Source organism: Apostichopus japonicus, chromosome 15, assembly GCF_037975245.1.
Source record: "Apostichopus japonicus isolate 1M-3 chromosome 15, ASM3797524v1, whole genome shotgun sequence".
Lineage (NCBI taxonomy): Eukaryota > Metazoa > Echinodermata > Holothuroidea > Aspidochirotida > Stichopodidae > Apostichopus > Apostichopus japonicus.
In genome coordinates, this window is record NC_092575.1 from 28,474,539 (window position 1) to 28,502,225 (window position 27,687).

The 27,687-nt window shown below is 37.4% G+C and overlaps 1 protein-coding gene across 4 annotated transcripts; it reads left to right on the forward strand.

Annotated features, from left to right (window-relative positions):
• The first annotated feature begins 1,729 nt into the window (after window positions 1–1,729).
• LOC139980992 (fructose-bisphosphate aldolase A-like) lies at window positions 1,730–27,687 on the forward strand. Of its 4 annotated transcripts, none has more exons than XM_071993076.1 (8): window positions 1,730–1,887; window positions 15,595–15,753; window positions 17,060–17,271; window positions 21,374–21,592; window positions 22,215–22,298; window positions 23,068–23,242; window positions 24,920–25,119; window positions 26,570–27,687. In XM_071993076.1, the coding sequence occupies exons 2-8, from the start codon at window positions 15,636–15,638 to the stop codon at window positions 26,660–26,662; spliced, it is 1,101 nt and encodes a 366-aa protein (XP_071849177.1). In that variant the 5' UTR covers window positions 1,730–1,887; window positions 15,595–15,635; the 3' UTR covers window positions 26,663–27,687. The 4 variants fall into 4 exon arrangements, with proteins under 4 accessions (XP_071849177.1, XP_071849178.1, XP_071849180.1 ...); XM_071993077.1 differs by lacking the exon at window positions 1,730–1,887 and adding an exon at window positions 6,031–6,194; XM_071993079.1 differs by lacking the exon at window positions 1,730–1,887 and adding an exon at window positions 9,026–9,174.

The window sequence follows — 27,687 nt, forward strand, 5'->3', positions numbered from 1 at the left end:
TCCCAGGGGCTGTGGCGTAGTCGAGGGGCGAGGGGGTTGAGGGTGAGCCACAAGCCCTTTATACAGTAATGAGAAATCATATCTGAATCTGAATATGCATGTTTTTATTGTGTCTTTTTTGTTGGGATTAGATTGTCTTTATCAATTGATTCAAGGATTTTATTGATATTATATGTATGTATTTTAGATCCTCCTGCAAGCAGGAAATTGCGAAGAAGCCTCATTGACTTATCAAAGACGCAAGCTGATCGAAGTCAGTCTCTATTACACTCATATCTAACGTTTATGATTATGATTTTTATTGATTTTATAAAGCAAGTCAGTCAATTTTTCGATTTGTTACATCAAAAGTGTACATTTCCTTCAAATTTCAAACTAGCTTATTTCGAACTTTCTACTTGTAATTAATTGGCGTGTCAAAATTCCCAACTATTAGTATAACAAAAATTTACTATATATCTGGAAATATTGACTTTTCATATCGTAATTTCTAATCGAACTTACCTTTGTGCATAGGCGTAGGAGGCGGGGGTGGGGGGGGGGTTGGGGCGGCACCCCAACCAAACATTTTTGTGAAAATTCGGGCAATATGCTGAGAATTTTCGGGCACCTACTGAAAGAAAAATAATGTGCAATGTGTTTTTCAATAGTTAAACTGATATTATTATTATTATCATTATTATTGTAACGACTTCCCCAATAATTATAACCAATATGGAAGGGTTATAACACGACAAATGATTGTATGTTATTGGCATGCGATGTAATAACCGATGCATGCCTATATGCAGGGATGTGCCCAGGATTTCCTGAGTGCCGGGTATACTGATCGCCGTCCTGGGGGAGGGGTCTTAGGGGGAGGAGGTGTGCCCCTCCCCATTGAGAAATTTTTCGATTTTTGAAGGCGCTCAGATGCCAAATGCTGGCACTTGTGTAGCTTTTTAAGCACATACACTAGTTTTGCTAACAGTTTACATTTTCAATTTTTTTTGTGTGTGAAATATATTGTTAGGAATGTCGTGATTTTAGATGAAAATAGTGCTGGGTTAGATTCACGATTTTAAGACAGTGCTGGGCGGTAATTTTTAGTGCTGGGCGGGGTCGCCCAGCGTGGGCACATCCCTGGATATGCACATTAAAATGTTGCACGCGCGGAGCACACGAACAATGTGGGTTATATTTTCGAGCGAGTCATTACATCTCCCCCCCCCCCCTAAATCAAATTGGGCTCCTACGCCTATGCCTTTGGGTACTGTAAGATGAAAAGTGAGTGCTTACCGCCATATGATCATTTTCCACACAACTGTCTAGGTTATTGTACATGGGGCCAATGTTTCCACACGGACAAAAAAAAAATTACACATAATTACATAAAATTACAGCAAAATGGCACAGCTCTTTAATCACAATAAAAATTGAAAAGGAAGTTATCATTGAGAAAAGAAGGACCTATAGGGTGGGTTACATATTGATCAATAAAACGGTTCACTTTGGGGGTTTCGTTGAAGTTGGGTTGGGGCACTCTACTACAGCTCTACTAATTAAATTGTGTTGTACAAAGTTTCCACTGCACTGTTTTATCTCCGTGAAGTATTGTGCCAACGAATTTTCCCGTTATATTGCAAAATCTTGACGTGGGACTTGGGAGCGCCTGTGCATGTTGCCGCCTCTATTGTGCCTCCATTAACATGGTCCGTTAATCTGATGATGTCATGTGCGCAGTCTCAGTTGACATGCTACCACATGGGAGATTGCGTATTAGCCTAGTAAGTATCGTCTGGGCATATTATATGTACGGTGATGACAGACACATCCCAGGTACCAAGTCTGTTCAAGCTTTTGCAGTGACTGGTCTACGTGCATAGTTCTGACAATATCTTCACTCGGGTAGGTACTATTTCTTCATATCATCTCAGTTTTTTTTTTCGCAGAGTGTTTACGTTGGTATATTAATCATCCCCTTAGTTATATCCTCTCTTTGTGGTATAGTAATGCCAAACTGAACTTCATCTTTTTACGCGCAAGCTGTAATCTGTTCTCATGCCCGTTAGTTTTACTGTTACTTGTTACTGTTAGCCTAACTTCCCTAAGTAAGCCAAATAAGTGTCGTAAGGACTAGCCTACACTGTGGTACAGCCTAAAGACGTAATTTAGCCTTCGCATCAGTGTCCTTAAGCCCAAGTTCTAACTTTTAAGGTCGAAATTTGGGGCTCTTACAGTCTTAGTTTAAAACAAAAAATGGAATTTAATAAACCAAAATTAAAACGAATATAGGTTAGGCCTGGACAAAAACGGATGTTGACAAATCAAAAAGGTCTAGGCCTAGGCTAGGCTACATGCATAGTTGAGCGTAAGTTAAATACTCCTACTAGTCCTAGCCTAGGCCTAGGTTACTTATTAAAATGTATGTATGTATGTATATGTGATCTTCCCGCAAGCAGGAACTCGCGAAAGAAGCCATGAAGGCTTATAGACTCGCAAGCTGACCGAAGCCAATCTCTCGGCACACATCCATTTAACGTCCATGTCAGGAAGTTGTTATTGAACAACACCCTTGCCAGACGACACACATTGCTGTCGGCGGGGAATCGAACCGGGGATCTCATGACTGGGAGATGCCGGCGTTAACCACTAGGCTATACACTCCGCCATACACTCCGCCATACACTCCGCCTATACACTCCGCCAAAATACACATATGAGTCGTTCTCTAGTCAAAGTCTTAACTGTTCTAGTTTGGACTAAGTTAGGGTCTACTTAAAATTATAAGAAGATGGAAGAGGTTCCTTATTGAGTATTTGGCTTGTAATTATTTAGCTGGTATACTCATTAAAGATCAGCTCTAATGGATCATGCTATAGCTAGGAAAGTTTTTGATTAAAAATTGACCTGCAACGGTCGCATCACGACCTCAGGCTCCACAAATAGCCTGCATAGCTTCTAATTGGCTCTTTGTGTAAATACTGTGTGCAAGTGTAGTCATTAATCATACAGTGTCACACAAGCCAGGTCGTTTACGTAATCTCCAGAAACTTTCCCATGATAGTGATATAGTTGGGGTCTATACAGTAGACCTTTAAGTCTAGCTTTGGTGAATCTCATACATGGTATGAACGCTGTAAAAACCTGGCAGACCACCATAATCAGGGTTGCAGGAAATTTGTTGTCCTCGTGGGAATTCAACATGCGCATACACAAGAAAAAACCCCATAAAGGAATATTAATAAATACATAAGCCAATTTGATTTGTTCTTTTCATTTTGAATTACCCTTTCAGGTATCATTTTAACCTTCCTCATATCCAACAACATTGTGTTTCGAATATCCAAAGTCACATTCCAGATGGTTTGACCAGCAAGTAACTTTAAAAATCCATTCTACATAAACTTAACAAAGAATGCAATTTGAAATGTAATATCATTTTTACACATTCATACTTTGTATGACATTTACGAATGTAAAATAAGTACTGTACATTACGTCTATTCATATATGACTGTAGCTGTTACTAAATTTATGTTTGAAAGAGTTGCTTGGCTTAAAGTGTCAATGTGTGTTTGCCACATTTTTACTTCAACCTTTCCAGCTTACTGCCCTACAAGCTCAGTGAAAATGACACCATTCCAAGCAATTTTCAAATTAATAATCAATTTTTTTATTGAGTTATCTGTCGTTAAACATTTTGAGCTAAATAAAATTCGCCAGATATATTTAATGAGTCTGTAGATTCTACAAGCCCCACCCCACAGACCGTTAGGTCTGTGTGCTAGCCTGTGTTAGGTCCATTCTCTTGCATAGTATCTTTCTTTCTGTTTTACCGATGTAGCATGGAAAATTATGTCATTTCCTTCAATTGCAAGGAATAGGCAGGTGATTGCAGACATTTCCTCCGTGAAATTGGGTAAAAAAAGTGGACGATATGAGTATATATACGTAACATGTGTGCAATGAACATGCTGATATGGGCGGTCTTAGTGATTTTACAATAAATTGTTCACGCCATAAGTGTAACAGGATATAAATTTCTTTCTTTCGATTGCAACAGCTTTTCTCCATTAAACCCACCTGGTCAGAGTGCATTTAGAATAAGAAACATTGAATCTGCTTTGTAGGTTTGTTTTTGGAAATTCATCAGCAAACACAGATTGAGACTTTAACTATTCAGCAAACATGCAACAAGCTTTCTGAAATATTTAAGATACTCCATACCCCATTGTAAACCTACCAAGCTCTGCTTCCATCATTGTTAACATTACTTTTACAGTGTCGGGACTATGGTAAAGCCTATGTACAGTATGTACAGTAAGTACTATAATATGCAAATTACAGTGTTAAAGGGAGTGAAGACTCGTGCACAAAGAAATGTCAGATGTTGGTAATCTGACCTAGTTTCGAATGAGGTGTAACAGAAGTGTTAGACACCACCATCGATCCCAGAAAATACACACAAAGCTTGCTACCGCCAGTTTACAGACACCAACATACAGTCTATATATGCAGCTATGCTCAATACCCACAACACAGTGTACATAGCAGTGATGGACATCTCAGGTCCAGATAAAGATAACAAGGTATCACGTTTCATTACTGTCTGCATTTTGTAGCGACAAGAAAAAACATCAGTTGCTATCAACGGAAAGTTAACTTTATTCAGAGGGCGGCATGTGGTTTTTGAGCGAGTCTTCAATGCCTTTAAGGACATGTTGTCACTCCTTGGACAGGATGTATACATGGTACCAGCAGCCATTAATCTTTTATGAGCTAGCTCATAAGGGAACTGACTGATAGCATTGCTGTGATAGCATTACTGTGTATGCTGTTAGTCTTCAAACCTTTTTTCTGACTTGTTTGAGGGAATGGTTTATGGCAAATCTGATATATTTAAATTATATATTCAGTTTTAGTTTGCATGATACTGTACTAATTTTTTTCACAGTTCAAAACCATGTGGGAGGAACCATTTTCAATATTATGTATAGCTCATTCGCTGAGCGGCTGTCATCCTAATGTTTGAAAATTCATTAACTGCTTAAAATGAAAAAGTGTTTAACTGCATTGAGTTCTATTTGGGGTATTGGTGCAGTCAGGGATTGGAAAGGTTGTATTAATGATCAGAAACTTATTGGCAGTTTTCATCACAAAGCAAATATGTCCATTTCATTAAGAGTAGTGGTCTGCAAGTGTTTAGGCCCATGAACCAGGATTGTTGTTGAGGGCTAACCCTCTATCCAATTGGTTCCCATCCCTAAGAATGAATGTTCAGAATTCATGAAAGCTACTGTATATAGTAGGTTGGATTATGGACTTGATGTACAAAACATACGATTTTATAGATACAGTATTTCCATCGACAAGGTCCAATAACGATCGTCAGCTATTTGCCACATGGTCAGAAAAACCCAATATGCACCCAAACTTGATCACAATCCACTATTGGTTCATACCTCAAAGTTTGGGGAGCATGGTGTAATGGTGAATCCATGAGACTGTATTTTCATACCTCTAGGGAGACTGTTGCTTCTGATTTTAGCAACATGTTGGCATGAACATTTCTACATTGTACTATAATCATCAGTGGCTGAAGGGGTTGTATTAGCAGGCATACAGAATGTAATGGCCAATGGAGCTGAAACTTTCTTTTCTTCTGGTTCTGACTTATCAGCATCAATCCACTAATTGAGTACAAAAAAATTAAACAGATCACAAATCCACTTGTCAGTCTGGTTAATTTTGTGTAGATAAAGATATATACTTGAAGTGACATTTTCTAGCACATTTATATCCCACCCTGCAACTTCCATAGAAACAGTTGGGCACTACCAGTATACATTCTTAGTCATGTATTGTACAGAGCCATTGATTAAACACACCTCCGATATCATTAGCTGTGATTGGTTCATAGATGGAGGTGTGTCCTTGTTCAAATATTGACAGGAAATAATACTAGTTGTATGCTGGTTAAGCCATACCATGCAAACGTGGCAAGCTTCTATTATTAAGAATACTTCAATGCAAAGCAGAAGTACTGTATGTACATGTACTGTTGATGTGTAGTTCTACTGTAGCTGGTAGCACTGGATAATTAGTCCTCAAAGGGTCAGCAACTTAGACACAGGTGTCCAAGCTTGTAGAAACAGTTTAACATGCTCCAAGAACATTGCAGCTGAGGCAAAGAAGAACCTATTTAATGAGAGGTAGGTGGAAAAGTGAATACAGAGCTATAATATAAATATACATCATGCTTTAATAGTTGTACTGAATTTGGTTGCATTTGAATCACTTTGCTTCATTCTTATCATAAATTATTCAATATTATTAGGTCAAATTAAATCTGGATTTTTTGAGTATGTCAAATTTATGAGTATTTCAATAAGTATTATATTGTTTCTCAGCATGTACAGTACAGTAATTGATGTAAAATACTACCCTATTCTTTTGTAATTGAAGGTATACTTTTTGATTAAGTAATAAGTATTAATTGATTGCTCTGCATACACTCTATATTTTGTACAGGAAATTTTAACAAGAGTTCTAGGATATTACATGTATGTAACATTTACAATTGATTAGTATTGCAAATTTTTAACAAGTTATGTCAACGTGAATTGAGAAAGATTTACAGGAAGGTCAGGGATAGTGTTAATTCAAATGGTAGCCTTGAAGTAATTAATGTAGACTCATTATTTGAATAACTATATAGCTACTGTAATATAGACTGGAATAAACCAAAGTATATATCAAGCAGCCAACCAGACTTGTGATATTGTAAGGCTATGATATCAAGAAGCCAAGTCATCTAGGCCATATGATCTACTGTAGCGTGGGCTAATTCTTTGTGGTTTATAATATCTGGGAGACAAAGGGCCCAATTGCCAACTATATGTAGGCCATGAGTTGTAAGGTGACAGGCCTCTAGGCCATGAGATTGAGGGCCCAAGACTAATAGGCTGTGAGATCCAGGACCCAAATCTTCTAAGAAGTCTAGTGACTAAGAGTTCTAAACTTCATTCAACAGTAGAATTTGTTGGTGCAATGGTTTGTCTCAAACCTTTGTATCAATCATGAATCTGCAATTTTGCGGTCTCTTTTGTACTTTGAACTTTTGTGCAAAATTTGAGTTAAAGCTTCTTGTTCAATGAAGTATTTAATCATTTGTAAGCAAAATATTTGAAAATTTGGCCTCTGCCTTCTGTTGAAATGAAATATGAGACTAAAATGCCCAAAAAAATAAACAATTTTGTTGTTGTCTGGACCATAGTGTAGAGCTAGTATGTACAGTATAAATAGTACAGTTTTACCAAGCATGTCTGTTAAATATACTGTATGTCTGAAGAATGCAAGTGAAGCAACAGTGCACCAGTATGTAAATAGTGCTATGTCAGTTTACAGTGCACCAACTGGTATGTACAGTATAAATAGTACTATGTCAGTTTACAGTGCACCAGTATGTACAGTATAAATAGTACTATGTCAGTTTACAGTGCACCAGTATGTACAGTATAAATAGTACTATGTCAGTTTACAGTGCACCAGTATGTACAGTATAAATAGTACTATGTCAGTTTACAGTGCACCAGTATGTACAGTATAAATAGTACTATGTCAGTTTACAGTGCACCAGTATGTACAGTATAAATAGTACAGTTTTACCAAGCATGTCTGTTACATATATGTCTGAAGTATGCAAGTGAGGTTACAGTATGTACAGTATGAATAGTAATACAGTATGTCAGTTCACCAGCCACACCTTTACAGACATTAATATCCCATCCTATATAGTAGACCCCCAATACAGTAGGTTTTAAGTTCACTAACTGATTTTATAGTTTTGTCATGTCCATTTATTTTATATTAATCTTTAGTTGATCTGGCATCTATACTAGCTAGTGACATTTTCCTTTCATCATGGCAGCAGATGTTTCAATAATCTTAACAGCTGCTGTTTGAGATTACAGCCAAGTTCATTTCCCTTCTAAGCTGCCTCTGCTTGTTAGAAGAAGGGAAATGTTTCTCTCTCAAAGTATTTCCTTGGTTAGATAATTGTAGATAGATAACACAGACCATGTTGTAGCTATTGCTATCCTTGTGCCTCTCCAATGACCCACTTAAACCTGTGCACCATTTGACTTGTGTAGTAATTAAACATCTCTCAGACAGAGCAGTGTAATATTTAGTGTCACCTAGAGACCCACAAAGCTGGCTACAAATCAGCTGTTAATACTGTACATAGATATTATAACTTACTGTACAATAGTGTAGACAAAATGCAGACATTAATTGCAGATACGTGTACACATGTATGTACTATAAAGTATTTCTTTTTGTCATTCCAAAAACCTTCACTAGTTGCCTTAAAGTTGGATTTTGACAGACTGTTATTGGTAACATTGTTTGCTGATTGCAATTAGAAGTAGGATGAGACCTGCATGTTCTGCTACTTGGTGAGGTTGGGGTACAGTGTGAGTACTTCAGCAAATTAGTGGACAAGTCTAGAGAGTGAAATACATTTTCTGTGAATCTATGGACTTGTATAGAGTAGAACAAAGCAAGCATTCAAATCTGCTCAGTCAGTTTGAGAGTAATATTCTCAAAGTCATTTAGTCTTCATTATACCTCAATTTGTTATGTTGGAGATCAACCAGATGTGCAGTAAGTGCATGCAGTAATTAACAGCTGTGCTTGATCATCAAGTCTCTTAATATGTCAGGAAAGAAACTTTACAAATAAAAAGACTTTAAAACATTTCTGAGGTAACTAGAAGTATTTGACATTTAATAATTTGTGCTGGTTTGGGTATTAGGAGGATCAAGTTACACAGTAAGTTTAATCTCATATTTACTCAATGTGGAATTATGTTTGAGTACTGTGAGCTCTCTCACTCAGATCCTTGCTCATAACCAGGGTATTGACCCTGTAGATGAATTCAGCTGCACTGGGAAGATGCAGCATCACATTACATGTTAATGAAATACTGTACGTGACGATTGGCTCGTAGCTCAGTTATGTACAGTACTGTACTTGGGATGAAGTTATCGCTGCAGTCTCGTAAGCACAGTGAGCAGTTGTCTTTAGGAATTAGCTTGTTTCTTGCTGTGTGTCTTTAACCAATGTTTGAAATTCTGTACTTCATATTTTGGCTGAGGAATATTATAGGGCAATTTAAACAAATATCAGGTAACCTTCTCTTTTTGTTACTTTTGGTGACTGGGTTCTGAGGTGTGTCTACTGTTTTGATGGAACTAGAATGATCATTGTATACCACAGTATGCTTTTATGCAACAGTTGCACTTTATATGCAAAAGTATTGCTGTAATAGCATTTAGTTTATGAATTTAGTAAATTCCTGGTTGTAACAATTAAGAATAGTTGGATTGCATGTCTGTATTCGTTCTCTTCAAGTTCTATTGTATGCATGTACAATTTATATCCTACTGTGTTGTTAAGAATACTTGTTATCTATAGCTGTAGGCCTACTGTACCTTTGTCTTCAACTGGTAATAACAGGATGTACCATGACTGCCTTCCTGGAATAGGACTGAAGGTAGAATAATACAGTATGTACACACTTAGAATAACATTGTAAAGTGTGTACTTATATGCACAGTATTCTATACAGACCATATCAGTCCTATGCTGTCTCCCATCCTGTTCCTCGCCCTCCCCTCATTTCCTTCTCCCCCTTTATCCTCTCCTCTTGTTCCCCCTATTACAGGTAGGGGCCCCTCAGAATGCTGGTGCCCCTCAAAATGTAGGTGAACAAATATTATTGGCTAGAAAAAAAACTGAACCTGTCATGAACTTTCTATTATACTTTTTAGGTAGGATATATGTATGATGAATTTAAAATTGCCAACAACTCAAAAATTATTTCATAGTTTCCAAAAAAACATATGGGTACAGTCATCTATTTGCTAACCGTGCATCTAAAATTTGCTATTAATTGAAGTGCACCTTCTTGGCACTGCATCAAAAACGGACAACTAGGGGGTAATTTACATTGCAAAATTACCTGTCTGTAGAATGATGATCAGTGAAATATAGCACTTTGTACGTAACTTGATATTTTTGAAAACATCATTACTTGATCAGAATCAGCATTTTGAGGGGCATTCAACCAGCGTTTTGAGGGTCAATAAAAAAAATTATGAAAAATTAATAAATCCATTATAGTGTAATATCAAAACTGTATTTTTACATGAAACATATAATTTTACACTAATAACACCAAAAATAAACACTAACCTCACATATTTTGTAATTTAACTACGTTAAATAAGTTGCTCTCATTTTTTTTAAATGTTCTGAGAAATATTTACTATTTCCTTCTACAGTATTCCCTCAATTCTATGTCCATTACATTTACTAAGATATGTACAATTCACAACGTACTGCCAAAATGACTACTATATAAATGAAGATCTCATTTGGATGTAAGTTTTGCTACCTTTAAGATTTTTAACATTGTGGGTCAGTTCAACTGGGTGGGTGCTTTATGGGTTAGCACAAAATACAGTACCACTGTACCACACACATATAGTATAAACGAATTTTAATGACACTTTAAAGAACCTACATTCACATGTAAGTTTCATGTAGCTGAAGAAAGAGCAATCTGTTTTTAACTGTAATGATTTATATTTAACAGATAATAAAGAACTTTATCATTTGAAACTTTAATTAAACAAATAAAGCATCATCAGAAAAGACAAACTTGTAAAGGGTAATAACTAAACTATAAAATTAATCAACTTTTCAATTCACAAACACATGTTTATTGATAAATGTATTTCTACATTCTTCCACATTTCACCATCCCTGGTTGCACTTCTGCTTCATACACTTCACCATAAAATATAGAAGCAGACTCTTTTTCCATTTCCTGTGGCATACCCTTATCTACTCCAAATGGCTTCTCTAAACATCTCACACAGACTTCATCTCCCACCTTTTGTAGGACTCTACCAATAAACACTTCTTCTTCATATTTCACCTTAACCCACCGATACTTTCACATCCTTCATATCCAACCTTCTTAACCCCATCACATCTACACCTTCAACCTCGACAGCATCTACACCTTCAACCTCAACTGCACCATCAACCTCAACCTCTTCTGCACCTTAAACCTCAATATCATCTACAGACATCACTCCAACAGATGAGTCATCAACAAGAAGTTGCGGACGCACACCCTTCCCTTGTGTGCAAGCAGGCAGAATCATATCAGGCTTGACTCCATTTTCATCTTTACATGCAGCTTTACTGCATATATTTGGGAAGCCAGCACATTCAAGCATTTGGGACACAGTTTCAACTTCTCTGCCTCACACTTGCCATCTGGTTTCAAGCAAACACAATGTGACTTAATCTTCAAAAATGTCTCTAGATTACACTGTTTCTTCAACTTATTGTCTTGTCTGGCTTTGTCCCTTGCTTCGTTCTCTTTATTCAATAACTCCACTGACTCTTATATTTGTTGTCCTTCCATGGATCCATAGACTTGAGTTACCCTCATGTTACTTGTTACCTTTGGTTTTGGCTTCACTTTCTTAATTGTCAGTAGTCCATCAATCTCATCCAATGGTGTACTCTTGAATGAATCTTCAAGATTCTGGATGGTTTCTAATGAGTTCTCCAGTTTTTGCGTATAGTACTGCTTGGTGTACTTCTTGATGCCAACTGGCGACTCAACCATTGATGTGTTGGAAGTTGATGATGAAGGTCCTGTTGTTTCATCAGTTTCATCTTGAATAACAGATGATGCTGGAACAAATTTGTCCTTTTGCATCCATTCAACACTCAGGCCATGGTTAGTTACACCATGGAGCTATAAACCTGGGATTTATAGCTCCATGGTTACACCAACACGTTTTGCTGCATTTTTTATTATTTCAAGTTTGTTTGCCCACCGTGGCCAAACATCTGCCAATTTCTTCATGAAACCATCCCTGTTGACTGTGCATTCCGCTTAAAAGAGTTCTCCCTTGCTGTTATGGTATTCACAGTGCAAATTTTGATTGATTTGGTCATGTAATTGTGTGACTCCAGTGGTGTCAGGTGGAGTGATGAAAAGATGCATTTCTTTTGCTTTCAAGAACCTCAACATCAAATTTTGAACTGTGGCCATCAGAAACAATGACAACTGGTCTTGCTACCTTCTGTGCTGCTACAACAGGGATTCATGTGTTTGAGAACCACATTCAGTTGTTGATATGAGAAGATTTGGAATGTTCTTGACAGCAATGTCAGGAGCCATATGTACAAGTGTAGATAGTTGAGTTTGAAGAAATCCAAAGTATTGTTAATTGTATTTAGGATGTTTGTTGGTTACTTTTGCTCTTTTATTACTTAAGTGGGGAATATTTTTCCATTTGTTGACTGTCAATATGCCAAGGAATGGGAAAACAAAAAAAATTTTTGTAAAGGAGGTGTCATGTTTTGTATTTTTCATTAGGGAAAATCAGCATTCTGAGGGGCAATACACCAGCATTTTGGGAACCTCAGTGGGAAAAAATACAAGAAACACAATCAATTTTTAAATAAATCTTAGAGAGTTTAAAATGAGTGAACTAGTCAAAATTTGTTGTTAATTCATCACGTTCCTGGAAAATTATTAGCAAAATTGTTGACCAGCATTTTGAGGGGCAAGTGTTTTTTAGTGTGGTTTTTCTCCATGCAAAAAAATAATAATAAAAAAAATATTTTCATGTTTGGACCCAAATGCAATCTAAGTTAATAGATAATCTTCATAATTATTCATTGTTTTACCCAATAATGTAAAACTGGTGAGCTGTAGGTGACTTACAAAAAACACCTACATTCTGAGGGGCCCCTACCTGTACTCCCTCCCTCCCACCCCATCACCCTCTTGATCTTACAGCAAACTCTAGTGGAACATTGAGTTAATTCTTGTAAGATATGTACTGTACATGAATGAGAAAGTTCTTGGGAACACACATGATATTAATGGAACATGGAACTAACCACTGGACCATTCACTTGATGTCTTTGGTATTTCAGATTAGAATTTGTGTGACCTTCACATATTTTTCTCCATTTGTACTATAGGTACTGTCTGTACAAGGGATTTACAGTAGTACTGTTCAAGGTTCAGTACGTAGATAAGCCAGAGTTTAAAATGTTACACAATAGTTTGGTACTGTAAGGTTGATTGTGATTGTGCACATGTATGTAATGCAGGCATGATGTATGCATGCTGAGAGTGTGGTGTGTGCATACAGTACAGTATGTATCATGCACATCTAGATCTGTACTGTAATGAGATGAAAACATACCAATGCTCCTTTAAAGTCAAGACACTTAAAATAGTTTGAATACCAGCACTGTAGAATATAGATTGGATGACACTGTACTATAGTTCAAGGAATGGAACCTGTTTCCAATCCTGAGCATTTTATACTCGAGGGCTGCATATTGAGACTGCTCTTAGAAGAGGTCAAAGGTCATTTACCAGAATGTTTAATTAATGTCATTAATTTTAAAGCATCTCTTTTTGATAACCTTTGTTAGTGTTGAAATACTACATTGCTAACAATAAAAATGAAGCAAATAATTTTTTTTACTGTACAGACTTAAAGTCCAACTTCACATATAGTAAAGAAACAACTTGTATAATATTTTGTAGACTACGAGGGTTTTTTTTTCATAAGTTCCATAATCATGCAGAAGTGGAATTCTTTTAGAACTTTACTTAATGATTGACTTTGATTTATCTTGGAGACTATTATTAGTCTGCTGTTTGATCCATTGTGTGCAGTGGAAGTAAAGGTTTGGTAAATTAATCATAAATTGATAAACAAACACAACTTGCTATGTAACGGTAACCCACATAAACACTACAATACATACAGGTTATTGTATGTACATGGTTAAAATGGGGTTGCTATAACCTTTGTTCAGTTAACTGAAATTGAATCTCAAATTATCAGGCTATTTCTTTTCTCAATGTATGTGGTTGTAACCTAAAAGATCCTACAGTAATTTATTTCTAGGGAAGCAACAACAAAGTTTAGCCATGGAGCTATTAACGAAATATGAATTAATTTCATTAATAGCTCCATGGTTTAACCAAGCAATGAGAAGTTTTAGAATCAGACATGTATAAGATTCTCATTTTTTATTGCAAAAGTATCAAAGGTCCTTTAAAAATACATGATACACTTACATTTTAACTTCTAAAAGATAATTGTTTGTACATTGGTCATTAGGATTGAAGGCAGCTTGGGGTTGTGTTATGTCTTTAGATTTCTGGAAGAATTTCAGAATTTTAAAGTTTACTTTCAAATAGTAATAATATTATTATTTTTGCAATGTAAAACTTGAGGCAAAGTTGAGCATTGTTTATCTTCAGTTACTCTTCATGGTTCAACAGTCAAGCAGATTTGTTTATTGTCTGACTATAACCCAGGGCATTACAAAATGGAAGTTATTGAATTGTACACTATATGGAACTAGGGTCTAGACCAATCGCATTGAATCTCTGTTACTGTAGACACTATTAATGCTGTGTACATGTACGTAAAACTAGGCTGTGCTGTATGTACCTGGAGTCACTTTTCTCTGGTGGTTTGTTCCTCTTTGGGGTGGTGTGTTGTACAGTACAGTATAAACTTGTGTGTAACTGTGTAGTTCAGCACTGCTTCGTCATTCCTCCATTGGTTAGTGGTAATATTGTGAAGGTACTGTAAGTACAACTTGTTTGGGAAAATTTAGCAGGCAGAGAGATTCAGGAGGAAATTCAAAACTTTGTAAATCTAAGAAGTATTTGGATAAAGGCTGTTGGTTCTCATGTTCTGCTAGTTTTATGATATTGTTAACTGTACTGTAGAAATGGTAACATGCATACAGACTGCAAGTCTCACTTCAAATATTAAAGCATTTAGTGTACTGTCCTCTTGTATAGTTTATCATATTCTGTATCAAACATTACAAAACTTGTCTTGAAGTTATGCAAAATTTAGAATAAGAAAGTGGTTGTTGCCATACCTTTGTCAGTGTTAAGTACTGTACTTTATATGTGTTATATATGTATTATAGTTGTAATTATGTGTACAGTATCGTAGTATGTGACAGCTGTGTCCAGTTTATAGAACACTGTTTGACTACAGTAGTTATGTTAAACCTGAACTGTGAGTTCTTCATCTTTATTTGTGGAAGGATCATGAATACGGTAGGCTAATGTTTCTTGTCAGAAGTTCAGAACCACATCTAGTGTTATGAGTTCTAGGGTCTTTGAATATTAACAGTACTGTATGTTTTATAGAAGTAGAAGGGAGAAATTATCTGTTCTGAAAGCATTCTTATATTAGTTTTCAAGTGAAAGGAAATACTCCAGATTGCACAAGAGTTATTAAATGTAAAAAAATATTGCAGTGTACTGTTTTAAACTTTCGGATTATGACTTTGCACTGTAGATGGTACAATCACTTAAACATGTTCTGAACGTGTTACAACATTAACATGTACAGTAACTAAGTAATTTACTGCTCTCTTCACAATCAGGTCCTGCTGATATTAGCTTGATACAATCATCACACTAACCGTACAGAACTTGCATCATATGTTTCCTTGTAGATTTCCATTGAATCACTATCGAACCATCAAAAACAACCATCATGTCTGAATCATCGGTACCCCACGCCCTCTCTCAAGAGCAGAAGAAGGAATTGGTGGACATTGCAAATCGCATCGTAGCGCCAGGAAAGGGTATCTTAGCTGCTGATGAAAGCACTGGTGAGTTGATGGCAGTAATTTGCCCTCGTTCAAAATTGATAAAATCAAATGCATGTCAGGAGAAGCTGGAAAATCATTGAATTCATGAAGTCATGAAGTTGATTTTCCAATTTTGCAATATTTCTTAATTTCCAGAAATGCCCCAAGAAATGGAAACTGTAATTGTGTGGTAGCAGCTAATTTAGACAAGTGGTTCTTCAGTGTTGCTTTATAGGTGATTGTTTGGGCACAGTTGATGTAGAAAGCAGACTTTGTTTATCACATAGTCAGTTGGGGTAAAAAAAAACAAGGGGCAGTTGGGGTAAAAAAAACAACCCCTTTTTATAGAAGGGGAATATTTAGCTAAAGTTCCAATTTATTTTGGGTGATAGTCCTATATGTCTAGTTTATTGTTATATAATTTCTGGAACTCTATATCACTTCGCTGCCAATCACTGCTTCATCGAATCAAGCGAATGCTAAACTAGCAAAATTTTAAGTTTGTACCACGTATCCGGAACTTTCTCCTGTATACCCAGCTTATATTATGCGGAGATTATTCCAGCAGTTACAGCATAGCAGTTAGTGATATTACACTCCCCCATGGTAGAATTACTCCAACTTCATTCATGCTTCATGGGGGGGCCTTGTTTTTTTTTACCCCAAAAAAATTATGCGAATCGGGTAAAAAAAAAACTTTCCGGCTCCAATGTACTCCCTATTTTGCCCGAATGGATAAATTTTTCCATAATGTTGATTTTAGAGGTTAGGCAAATAGTTTTCATGTCTGTCATGTGTCAAAAATGTTAAATAATTGGGCAGAAGTAACTGAAATTGGCTCTACTCTAATATTTCTACTATATTACACCACATTTGTGTAGCATCATATACACACTGTACAGTATGAATATGGCTGAGCATGACATATGACACGAGCCATCCATAATTACGAATTAAGACAATTTCACACTTTTTTTCCTTTTTCATGTAAAGGTAGTAGCTCATACTTAGATGTAATTTTATGCAAACATGATTTTAAGATACATTCATGAAGAAAATAGCTGTTTTCTAGCATTGTTTTTTTTTACCTCGGCATTGTTTTTTTACCCCGAAGTAAGCAAATTTTGGGGTAAAAAAAAACATTTTTTGCAAGAAACGACACTTTCAATTTACAAAAAAATAATTTTTGTTAGATTCTCCTTGAGAGAATCCCACTCCACACACTTGAACATTGGAATTGAAACAACACCTCTTACTTTAGGTAAATTGGTTTTTTTTACCCCACTTGACTACAGTATATTCCTTATTCTTGTCTCTTTGTGTACAGGTACTATGGGCAAGAGGCTCTCTGCCATCAGTGTTGAAAACACAGAAGAAAATCGCCGTCTGTATCGTCAACTCCTTTTCACAACAGACAAAAGTTACGCAAACCACATCAGCGGAGTCATCTTCTTTCACGAAACACTTTTCCAGAAGGCGGACGATGGCAGGTCTTTTGTGGATGTCGTTAAAGGAAATGGCGTTGTGGTTGGCATCAAGGTATTGTGTAATTGATTAGTAGTTGTAGCCTTTGTATCTTGAACAGAATGTTTTTGGTTAACATCAAGAACATTCAAAGCCAGTCAAAAGAGTATCTTCAAAGTGCTCTAATGTGCTTCATATGTCCTTCATGTTGAGATGGTGTTAAATGTGATTAGGTGACTCTCTGCTTATCTTGTTCCAGTCTTGAAGTGTCTAAATGTATGGTCCAGTAGAAAAAAAATGATATCTAACAGCAGTTTTATTATCACGAAACTGTCATATATAGTTGTACTTTATTGCATTAATACCTTGAAGCTTGACTGAGGGCAGCAGTCCCAGCATTGCTACCTTAAATCTAGAGTGAGGGCAGCAGTACCAGCATTAGTACCTTTAGTCTAGAGTGAGGGAAGCAGAGTCAGCATTAGTACTTTGAAGCTAGAGTGAGGGCAGCAGTGCCAGCATTAATACCATGCATCTAGAGTGAGGGCAGCAGTGCTTGCCTTAGTACCTTGTATCTCAAGTGAGGGCAGCAGTGCTTGCATTACTACCTTGAATCTAGAGTGAGGGCAGCAGTGCCAGCATTAGTACCTTGAAGCGAAAGTGAGGGCAGCAGTGCCAGCATTAGTACCTTGAAGCTAAAGTGAGGGCAGCAGTGCCAGCATTAGTACCTTGACGCTGGAGTGACGGCAGCAGTGCCAGCATCAGTACCTTGTATCTAGAGTGAGGGCAACAGTGCCAGCATTAGTACCTTGAAGCTTGAGTGAGGGCAGCAGTACCAGCATTAGTACCTTGTATCTAGAGTGAGGGCAGCAGTGCTAGCATTAGAACCTTGAAGGTATAGTGAGGGCAGCAGTACCAGCATTAGTATCTTGAAGCTTGAGTGAGGGCAGCAGTACCAGCATTAGTACCTTGTATCTAGAGTGAGGGCAGCAGTGCTAGCATTAGAACCTTGAAGGTATAGTGAGGGCAGCAGTACCAGCATTAGTACCTTGAAGCTTGAGTGAGGGCAGCAGTACCAGCATTAGTACCTTGTATCTAGAGTGAGGGCAGCAGTGCTAGCATAAGAACCTTGAAGGTATAGTGAGGGCAGCAGTGCCAGCATTAATACTTTGAAGCTAGAGTGAGAGCAGTAGTGCCAGCATTAGTACCTTGAAGCTAGAATGAGGGCATTAGTGCCAGCATTAGTACTTGAAGCTAGAGTGAGGGTACTAATGCTGGCACTGCTGCCCTCACTGTAGCTTCAAGGTACTAATGGTCTTGTATCTTGAATGAGGGCAGCAGTGCTAGCATTAGTACCTTGAAGCTAGTGTGAGGGCAGCAGTGCCGGCATTAGTACCTTGTATCTAGAGTGAGGGCAACAGTGCTAGCATTTGTACCTTGTAACTTTTTTTTCTGCAGTTTTGAAGCTGCTTTGCTTAGGCATAAAACAAGAATGTTTAGATCATTATACTTCTAATTTTGTTAATTATGCTGATCTCATTTCACATCATAACTGATACACTGCAAACCTGGGAAATGCCTTAAACACTAAGTTTGTAAGGAAAGCTGCACCATATACTACCTCTTATTACAGCTCCATAGTTACACACACATGGTGTCTTAATTGGACCTTTGCCTTGGTAACTGTTCTTTAAGGACAAATCCAAAAAGGAATTTCCAAATGTTATGAAAACCTCTATAAAATTGCTCCCATCATTGCAGATAAAATGATGAAAAAAAAATGAAAAAGTTTGATCGCAGGCTGGGACATTAAAAAACTATCAATTTCCTCTAATTTCTATATATTGCAAAATGTGTTGAAATTGCTTTGTTTTCCTCAGTGTCAGACTGCAAGTTTTATTTTTGGATGGGGTGTGTTATTTAGAACTAAGTACTGAACAATAATTCTAGCAAAGCTGTTGATACTCATCTCACCATTGAAGGTTGTAAAACCTAGCCTAAACTATGAAAATTATTACATTGTTTTTTGTGTTTTGTATTTCAATCAATACCTTTTTAAATTTAGGACTGTAAATTGGAATGTACGATGACAAAGCAGTTTTCTGCCTCCTTAACACTACCTTGTAAACATATAGGATTTATTAGACTGGAGTTGTCCTTTAAATATCAAGACTACTACTATATTAAGCTATATTGAATATGAAGAAAGGTTGGTGGAAATTGCATGACTCCCTGGAGACCAAGATTCCAGACAGGTTATTACAGTCTGTCTTTCTGTAATGTTGAACTGCTACTGATCTTGCACAGTGCTAACGTCTTTCAAGTTGACATTGATGATATCCGGGGCTTCACCCTAGTAGGTTTCCATTGCAATCTTAATTACAGCCAAACTTGCTCAGTCATTGCTACAAAGCTGCCAATTCTAAAGCTGCATTCCAATGGGAAAAAGAGAAGATAGACTGTTGAGATATGGTTCAGTGAATATTTTTAAGGCTTGAAGTTTTTATTTGAGGTGCAAAGGTCATGTTGCTACAGTGTAGTAGGCCTACCATTCACATTAAGTGAAAGGTAGGGACATTTCTTATTCTAGTTGTTGCCTTTAAGATTGTGTATATTTGTAATTATTATTCAATATTTGCCAACTTCTGGTTATTTTATTTTGATTTGAAAGTTTTGTACAACAGTGATGGTTTGCTTTTGCTCACTTTTTAGAGTCAGGTGAAAGCATACATTTCAGTTAGTTTGAATACAAAATGTGACTAAAGGTACAACAAAAGTCATGGAGTAGCTATGCAGGTCACAAGGATGTAGTGTTTGTTATAGTTAGCCTCTCTTTATGAGAGCTCTGTGACATTTGGTGCCTGGTAGGTGGCTGTTCTGGTTTGGTTTATTTAGTTAGCCTCTCTTTATGAGAGTTTGTATATTTGGTGCCTGTTAGGTGCCTGCTTGGTGCCTGTTAGGTGGCTGTTATGTGGCTGTTATGGGTCGGTTAATGTAGTTAACCTCTGTTTATGAGAGCTCTGTGATATTTGGTGCCTGTTAGGTGCCTGCTTGGTGCCTGTTAGGTGGCTGTTATGTGTCGGTTTGTGCAGTTAGCCTCTCTTTATGAGAGCTCTGTGATAATTGGTGCCTGTTAGGTGGCTGATCTGGTTCGGTTTATATAGTTTGTCTCTCTTTATGAGAGCTCTGTGATATTTTTTGCCTGTTCTTTGCCTATTAGGTGGCTGTTATTTGTTGGTTTATGTAGTTAACCTCTCTTTATAAGAGCTCTGTGATATTTGGTGGCTGTTATGTGTCGTTTTATGCAGTTAGCCTCTCTTTATGAGAGCTCTGTGTTATTTGGTGCCTGTCCGTTGCCTGTCCGTTGCCTGTCCGTTGCCTGTCCTGTGCCTGTTAGATGGCTGTTTATGTGTTGTACGCAGTTAGCCTCTCTTTAGAAGAGCTCTGTTGAAGTGTTTCCTGTTATGATCATATCATTTGTTGTTCCGCAACCGTTATACCACCAGCAAGTGACATTTAGACTTGTTATGTTACAGAATGTACACCCTGGATGTGTAAGGTTATCATTGTTTATTTTGAAGAGCTCTGTTTGTTTGCTAGTTTACTGTTTCTTTGTATAGTACTTTCCTGTCCTCTCATGCTTGTTACTCTCTGGACATAATGTATTACAGTTGTCTGTACTAGTGTTGACTTTAATTTGTTGGTGCTGCTGTAGTGTATTATTGTGTATGTATTATATATTTAGGAGAGATCTAGTACAGTAAATTGTTTGCAATATTTCTGAACTGATGTTAGAGTGGTTGTAGTTCTTAAATGTTGTGGGATTTTGTGATTTAGTAGTTTGTGGGATTATGCAAGTTCAAGTATTTTCTTCAATTTAAACACTAAAATATTGTATGAGTTGAGTACATTACTGTCTGTACCAGTCCTGTATTGTGTGCTCTTCGTCACATGATGTACTTTGATGCCGGTGTCTAGAAGCAGTCTTTGTCACTGGTCACGTAAGGCGGTGAACAGGAAATGAGGACAATAAGGCTCGGTGGTTAGTTTCTAAGATAAAACAAAAACCCTGCAAGAGGAATAACAGAAGTATGAATATATTTTCATGTTCTTACATGTTGGAGTACACGTACACTAATGCTATCAAGTCCATGTTGTACCATTTCATTTATTTTGTTAGGTGGACAAGGGCGTGGTCCCTCTGGCTGGCACCCTCAACAATGAATGCACAACACAAGGTCTGGATGGTCTTGCTGACAGGTGCAAGGAATACAAGGCTGCCGGTGCTGACTTTGCCAAGTGGCGGTGCGTCCTGAAGATCTCTGAACACACCCCATCAACTCTAGCAATGAAAGAAAACGCTAACGTATTGGCCCGCTACGCCTCTATCTGTCAGCAGGTAAGTCAGCTTATATCACAGATGGTTATGGTAATGTTGTGACCAACCAGAAAAATAGCAGAAAAACTATCAAATATGGCCAAAATTTGGTATAATCCTGAGTGGGAATTATTGCTAATTTATGCCTTTAATCCATTCTGGAAAACCTTTGCTGTTGAGTAATTCATTTGAATAATTACGTTGAATTGGATTTTTAGATTTCAGGATTGTTTGTCAGCTGTGTTGTCTGTGCAAACCAAGTTTATCAAATGTTATACATCAAGACATGAAAAATCTCACTTATATTTCTTGTTCTTTTGAATGCAGTAATGTCACTGTCGTATTTCCTGTTCTATTGAATGCATTAATGTCACTGACATATTTCCTGTTCAATTGAATGCATTAATGTTGCTGTCATATTTCCTGTTCAATGGAATTTTTTTTGTGTCAATATTAGAAACAACACTTAATTTGTAGTTAAAAGAGAACATGTAATGTTGGTCCATAACTTCTTTGTAGTGCCAGGGGAGTGTGTCAATATCTTCTTCACCTCTAAACTGATGTTTAGTTTTCACTTCCATAAAGTGACTCCAGTTCTACATGAACTAGTGATAATGTTCAAACTTCTGTCTTTCTTTTGTAGAATGGTTTGGTACCCATTGTTGAACCTGAGGTCCTCCCAGATGGAGAACATGACTTGGAGAGAGCTCAAAGAGTGACAGAAGAGGTAAGTTAAAGAACCCCACCCCTTACCCTCACACTTCTCAAGATATGCTCAGATTTATCAAATTTTATAACCAAGTGATGCAGGAAATGTCTTTCTGTGTTATACACGTTTATATAAAAAAACGACTGTTGTAATTCTAAAAGGCCAATTCAACGATTTTGCGCGATTTTGTACGTTGTAAAACTGACCGCAAAAACCGCAAATAATTGTGCGAATTTCGTACAAAAATTTTCGTGCAAATTTTTCTATGATTATTTAAATCGAGCAAAATCGCATAATTTCGAATGAAATCGTACAAAATCGCAGAATATTGTTTCTTTGAAATGGTACGATCGTTAAGCGATCACAGTACTGTATTGAGAGGCATATGGCCTTGTAACATACACCAACCTCATCAGCTTCAATAGATATTTTTTGCATTTTGTATTTGTTAACGATGCTGTGATAGTTATAGAGAAATTGCTGTAAGAAAGGCACAGTGCAGCAATGAATGTAGTAAGTAGTGGCTACACATCAGCTGTTACACTATTGGTACTGAGTAGAAAATCCACACTGAAGAAACTCATCAATTGTGGGGACATCTATGTACCTTATGGGACTTTGTTTGAAAGGCCTATGATTTACATGTGATCAAAGCATAACAACAGTGTAGACATAGTCGGCATTATAATACGGGAGACTGTTGCTACCCAGTTAATATGAAGCATTGATATTACTTATAATGTACTGATATGATTTTATTCTTTGTGATATTTTTGTTTCTTTTCAGGTTCTTTCATACACCTACAGAGCCCTAGTAGAACACCATGTTTTCTTGGAGGGAACCCTCTTGAAGCCAAACATGGCTACTGCGGGACACAGCTGCTCCAAGAAGTACAGCCCACAGGACGTAGCTTTGGCTACAGTCAGGGCCCTAAGCAGAACTGTACCAGCAGCAGTACCTGGTAATGATTACAACAATTTGAGAATTTAAAGCAGTCCACTGGGTTTTGTTGTGATGTCAATGTGTGTGCACAACATTTCATGTTAGTTAATTGTATTAATGTCACATTTGCTCAGTGTCAGCAATCCAAACCTTTCCGAGCCTTTAGTTTGCAATCAACTACTCTTAGCCAACAACGCTACTGAGTATTACAACTCTGGATAGAAGTGGTAGATTTTACCATCTAGTGGTTGGGCTGAGGATCAGCTAATCATATATGACTTAACCACAGGGTGTATTGACTGCTACACTATGGTTGGTTGATGAATGGCCACAGGATTGATCCACTGCTACACTATGGTTGATGAATGGCCACATGGTTGATTGGCTGCTACACTATGGTTGATCGATGGCCACAGGATTGATCCACTTCTACACTATGGTTGATGAATGGCCACATGGTTGATTGGCTGCTACACTATGGTTGATCAATGGCCACAGGATTGATCCACTGCTACACTATGGTTGATCAATGGCCACAGGGTTAATTGACTGCTACACTATGGTTGATCAATGGCCACAGGGGTGATCCACTGCTACACTATGGTTGATGAATGGCCACATGGTTGATTGGCTGCTACACTATGGTTGATCAATGGCCACAGGGTTAATTGACTGCTACACTATGGTTGATCAATGGCCACAGGGTTAATTGACTGCTACACTATGGTTGATCAATGGCCACAGGGTTAATTGACTGCTACACTATGGTTGATCAATGGCCACAGGGTTAATTGACTGCTACACTATGGTTGATCAATGGCCACAGGGTTAATTGACTGCTACACTATGGTTGATCAATGGCCACAGGGGTGATCCACTGCTACACTATGGTTGATGAATGGCCACATGGTTGATCAATGGCCACAGGGGTGATCCACTGCTACACTATGGTTGATGAATGGCCACATGGTTGATTGGCTGCTACACTATGGTTGATCAATGGCCACAGGGTTAATTGACTGCTACACTATGGTTGATCAATGGCCACAGGGTTAATTGACTGCTACACTATGGTTGATCAATGGCCACAGGGGTGATCCACTGCTACACTATGGTTGGTGAATGGCCACAGGGTTTATAGACTGCTACACTATGGTTGATGAATGGCCACAGAGTTTATTGACTGCTACACTATGGTTGATGAATGGCCACAGGGTTAATTGACTGCTGCACTATGGTTGATCAATGGCCACAGGGTTTATTGACTGCTACACTATGGTTGATCAATGGCCACAGGGGTGATCCACTGCTACACTATGGTTGATGAATGGCCACAGGGTTTATAGACTGCTACACTATGGTTGATGAATGGCCACAGGGTTTATTGACTGCTACACTATGGTTGATGAATGGCCATAGGGTTAATAGAGTGCTACACTGTGGTTGATCAATGGCCACAGGGTTTATTGACTGCTACACTATGGTCGATCAATGTCCAGCTGTTAACTACAGTGTGCTGCTTTTAATCTATTCCCGCTTCTCCTCCTACTCCGCAAGCTTGATTAGGCCCTCCATCAACAACACTCATGACTCCACAGGTGCTGATTGTGCCTGTGTACATGGATAAACTGCTTTAACTATTATCTCTTTGTTGTCTCTGCATGTCTACATTGTTCTCTTCACGTTGTTCTTCAAGGAATCACCTTCCTCTCTGGAGGTCAGAGTGAAGAGGATGCATCTGTCAACCTGGATGCCATCAACAAACATCAAGGCAAGAAACCGTGGGCCCTGACCTTTTCTTATGGCAGGGCTCTCCAGGCCAGTGTCTTGAAGGCATGGGGAGGCAAACCTGAGAATGTTCCAGCAGCCCAAAAAGAATTCTTGAAGAGAGCAACGGTAAGGAAGTACCCTGTGAGGTCCCCTGTATTCAGAAGTAGCCCATCAGGCTATGTGTCCTGAGTTTGTGGTAGCCCCAAAACATCGTGAGGAAGCGTGTAAAATATTTGTAAACATTGTTGTATCTTCCGTACTCATATAGAAACAGAAACACAATCCAAATTTGCTTCCAGACGGCCCTACTTAAAGTGCGTAGATAGTTTGTACCCAGCATAATGTGACTGTACACATCATCTTGTTATAGTTTGTACCCAGCATAATGTGACTGTGTACACATCATAACGTTAAAGTTTGCACCCAGCATAATGTGACTGTGTACACTTCATAAAGTTAAAGTTTGTACCCATCATAATGTCACTATACACATAACATTAAAGTTTGTACCCAGCATAATGTGACTGTACAATTCATCACGTTAAAGTTTATACCCAGCATAACATGACTCTGTACACATCATAACCTTAAAACCTTTATTCACAATTTATGTTACAAACATTTCTGACATTTCATGTGGTTATTATGGGTCAAATCCATTGCCTTATTTTGCAGTAGAATTCTGAATATTTCAAATAAATGTTCAAACTGATATGCATGAAACTGCTAGCAATATCTTTGGAAAAACAATAGCCTATACGGAAATAATCTATGCTACCATTAGCTGGCTATCCTGACAACAAAGTCTACCAAATAGCAAGTACAATGTGTGTTAAATATGTTGTAACCAAACTGGCAACAAATATGCAAACTTAATTCTCAAAATACAATCTTTTTATCAATCATAGATGGTATTAAGAAATCAAAACTGTATCCATGATATTCTTTGCAGCTGCTTTTTTTTTTATTGGACCATTTGAGGTCTCCTTGTTTCTGGCAGTCCCTTGAGATCCTCATATTTGTGGTAGCAGAACTCTGAAGTCCCCCTTATCCTTTTGTGTTCACATTTTGTCTGTTAGTAGACCCTTTGAGGGACACATTGAGCTAACACTTATCCTAGGCCTTCTTTTCTGTTTTAGCAGATGTAAATACAAATAGCATTATTACTTACATATAAGTCAACCAGTGTTAGGTGATTTCCAGCTTGTAACACCATTTTTTGGTTGGGAGAGGCACAAATTTTATTTACCTAATTGTTGAGATTTATGTGTTGGTAAAATATTCTAGACTTATATAATTTTATGGAGAAAATGCAATCACCTACATCAATTCAATCAATATTTGGAATATTTCTACTTGAAAAAATATGTTAGAAGCTTAATGAGTTTGGAGCATACCAGGTATAGAGTACATTCTATTGATATTTTAGAACTGAAGGCAACATTGTACACAATACTCATAATGTGAAAATGACTGAGTCATCATCTCCAACATCTTAGGTCTAACAGTGATAATTTACATTATATCAAGAGATGAATATTGAAACATGATTTCATTTTGTTTTAAATCTTTTCAGGCTAATGGACAGGCTGCTTTGGGTAAATATGATGGTGGTGTTGCAGGGGCTGCTACTGCAGATTCGCTGTACGTCTCCAACCACACCTACTAACAGACTCATCAACACAATGTACAACATACATAGCCCTTGTTCAATTCAATGAATCAGTATGTCTCCCTCTGTCCAGTTTGACGATTTCTAAACAACTTTTTTTCAGTTTTGGATGATAATGTTTTTTTTTTTATGGTGGCGGATGTAGGTTTGTAATAATTATGATCACCTTAACTAACACCTTTATGAGACTGATGGATGTGGACAATTCAACAGATAAAATTCACTGTGGAGGTCAAAGATCATGTTTGTTTCCACGCAATAGATTCAGTTGACCAATTGTCCTAACTTTCCTTTGGTTTGCAGTTCTACTTCTTCCATCAAATTTACAAATGGTTGTTAAAACTTTGAATGTGTAGACTTTGTTCCTGGTAGTAGTAGTAGTAGTGTCAGTACTATGTCTATGTTGCTTTAAATATGCAGAAGTTTCTATGGAAACCAGACATGAATATGCATGATGTAATGTTGAATGAGAAAGAACAGTAAAGAAAAAATTCCTGGAAGCAATAACTCAACTGTTCCTAAGGAAGGCTGCATTTTGATTTTACAACTGTTAAAGTTACCAATCAGGTTCAACACAATAAGACCTGATTTACATATTCTGTCAGTTTTCTATTATTAAGAGTGATGTGCTTTCATTAATCCACACTGTTTATGCATAATTGGAAAGCTTTGTGCCTGATTGCATCGCTATAATCCAATTTGCTGCCATTTTCCAAGTATAAATGATAGATAGCAAAGTGGTGACATTATTGTACAGAAATTATGTTTGTTTCCTACTATGATTTATGAATATTCAGAATGAATATGGTCAAACCTCTTCATGAATAAACATATGTTATACATGAGGAATAATAGAAAGAACGTTTATGTGGAGAAAAGGAGAATTCAATTATTTTGGAGAGTTGGGGAGTGGAAGATGCTTTCTTGTTTTGAGTACTTGTCAATAAATTAATCCGAGGAAAATGCTACTGCAAACTGTCTTTGATAATCAGTCTATGGTGAATAAATGTAGTTAACCTTAA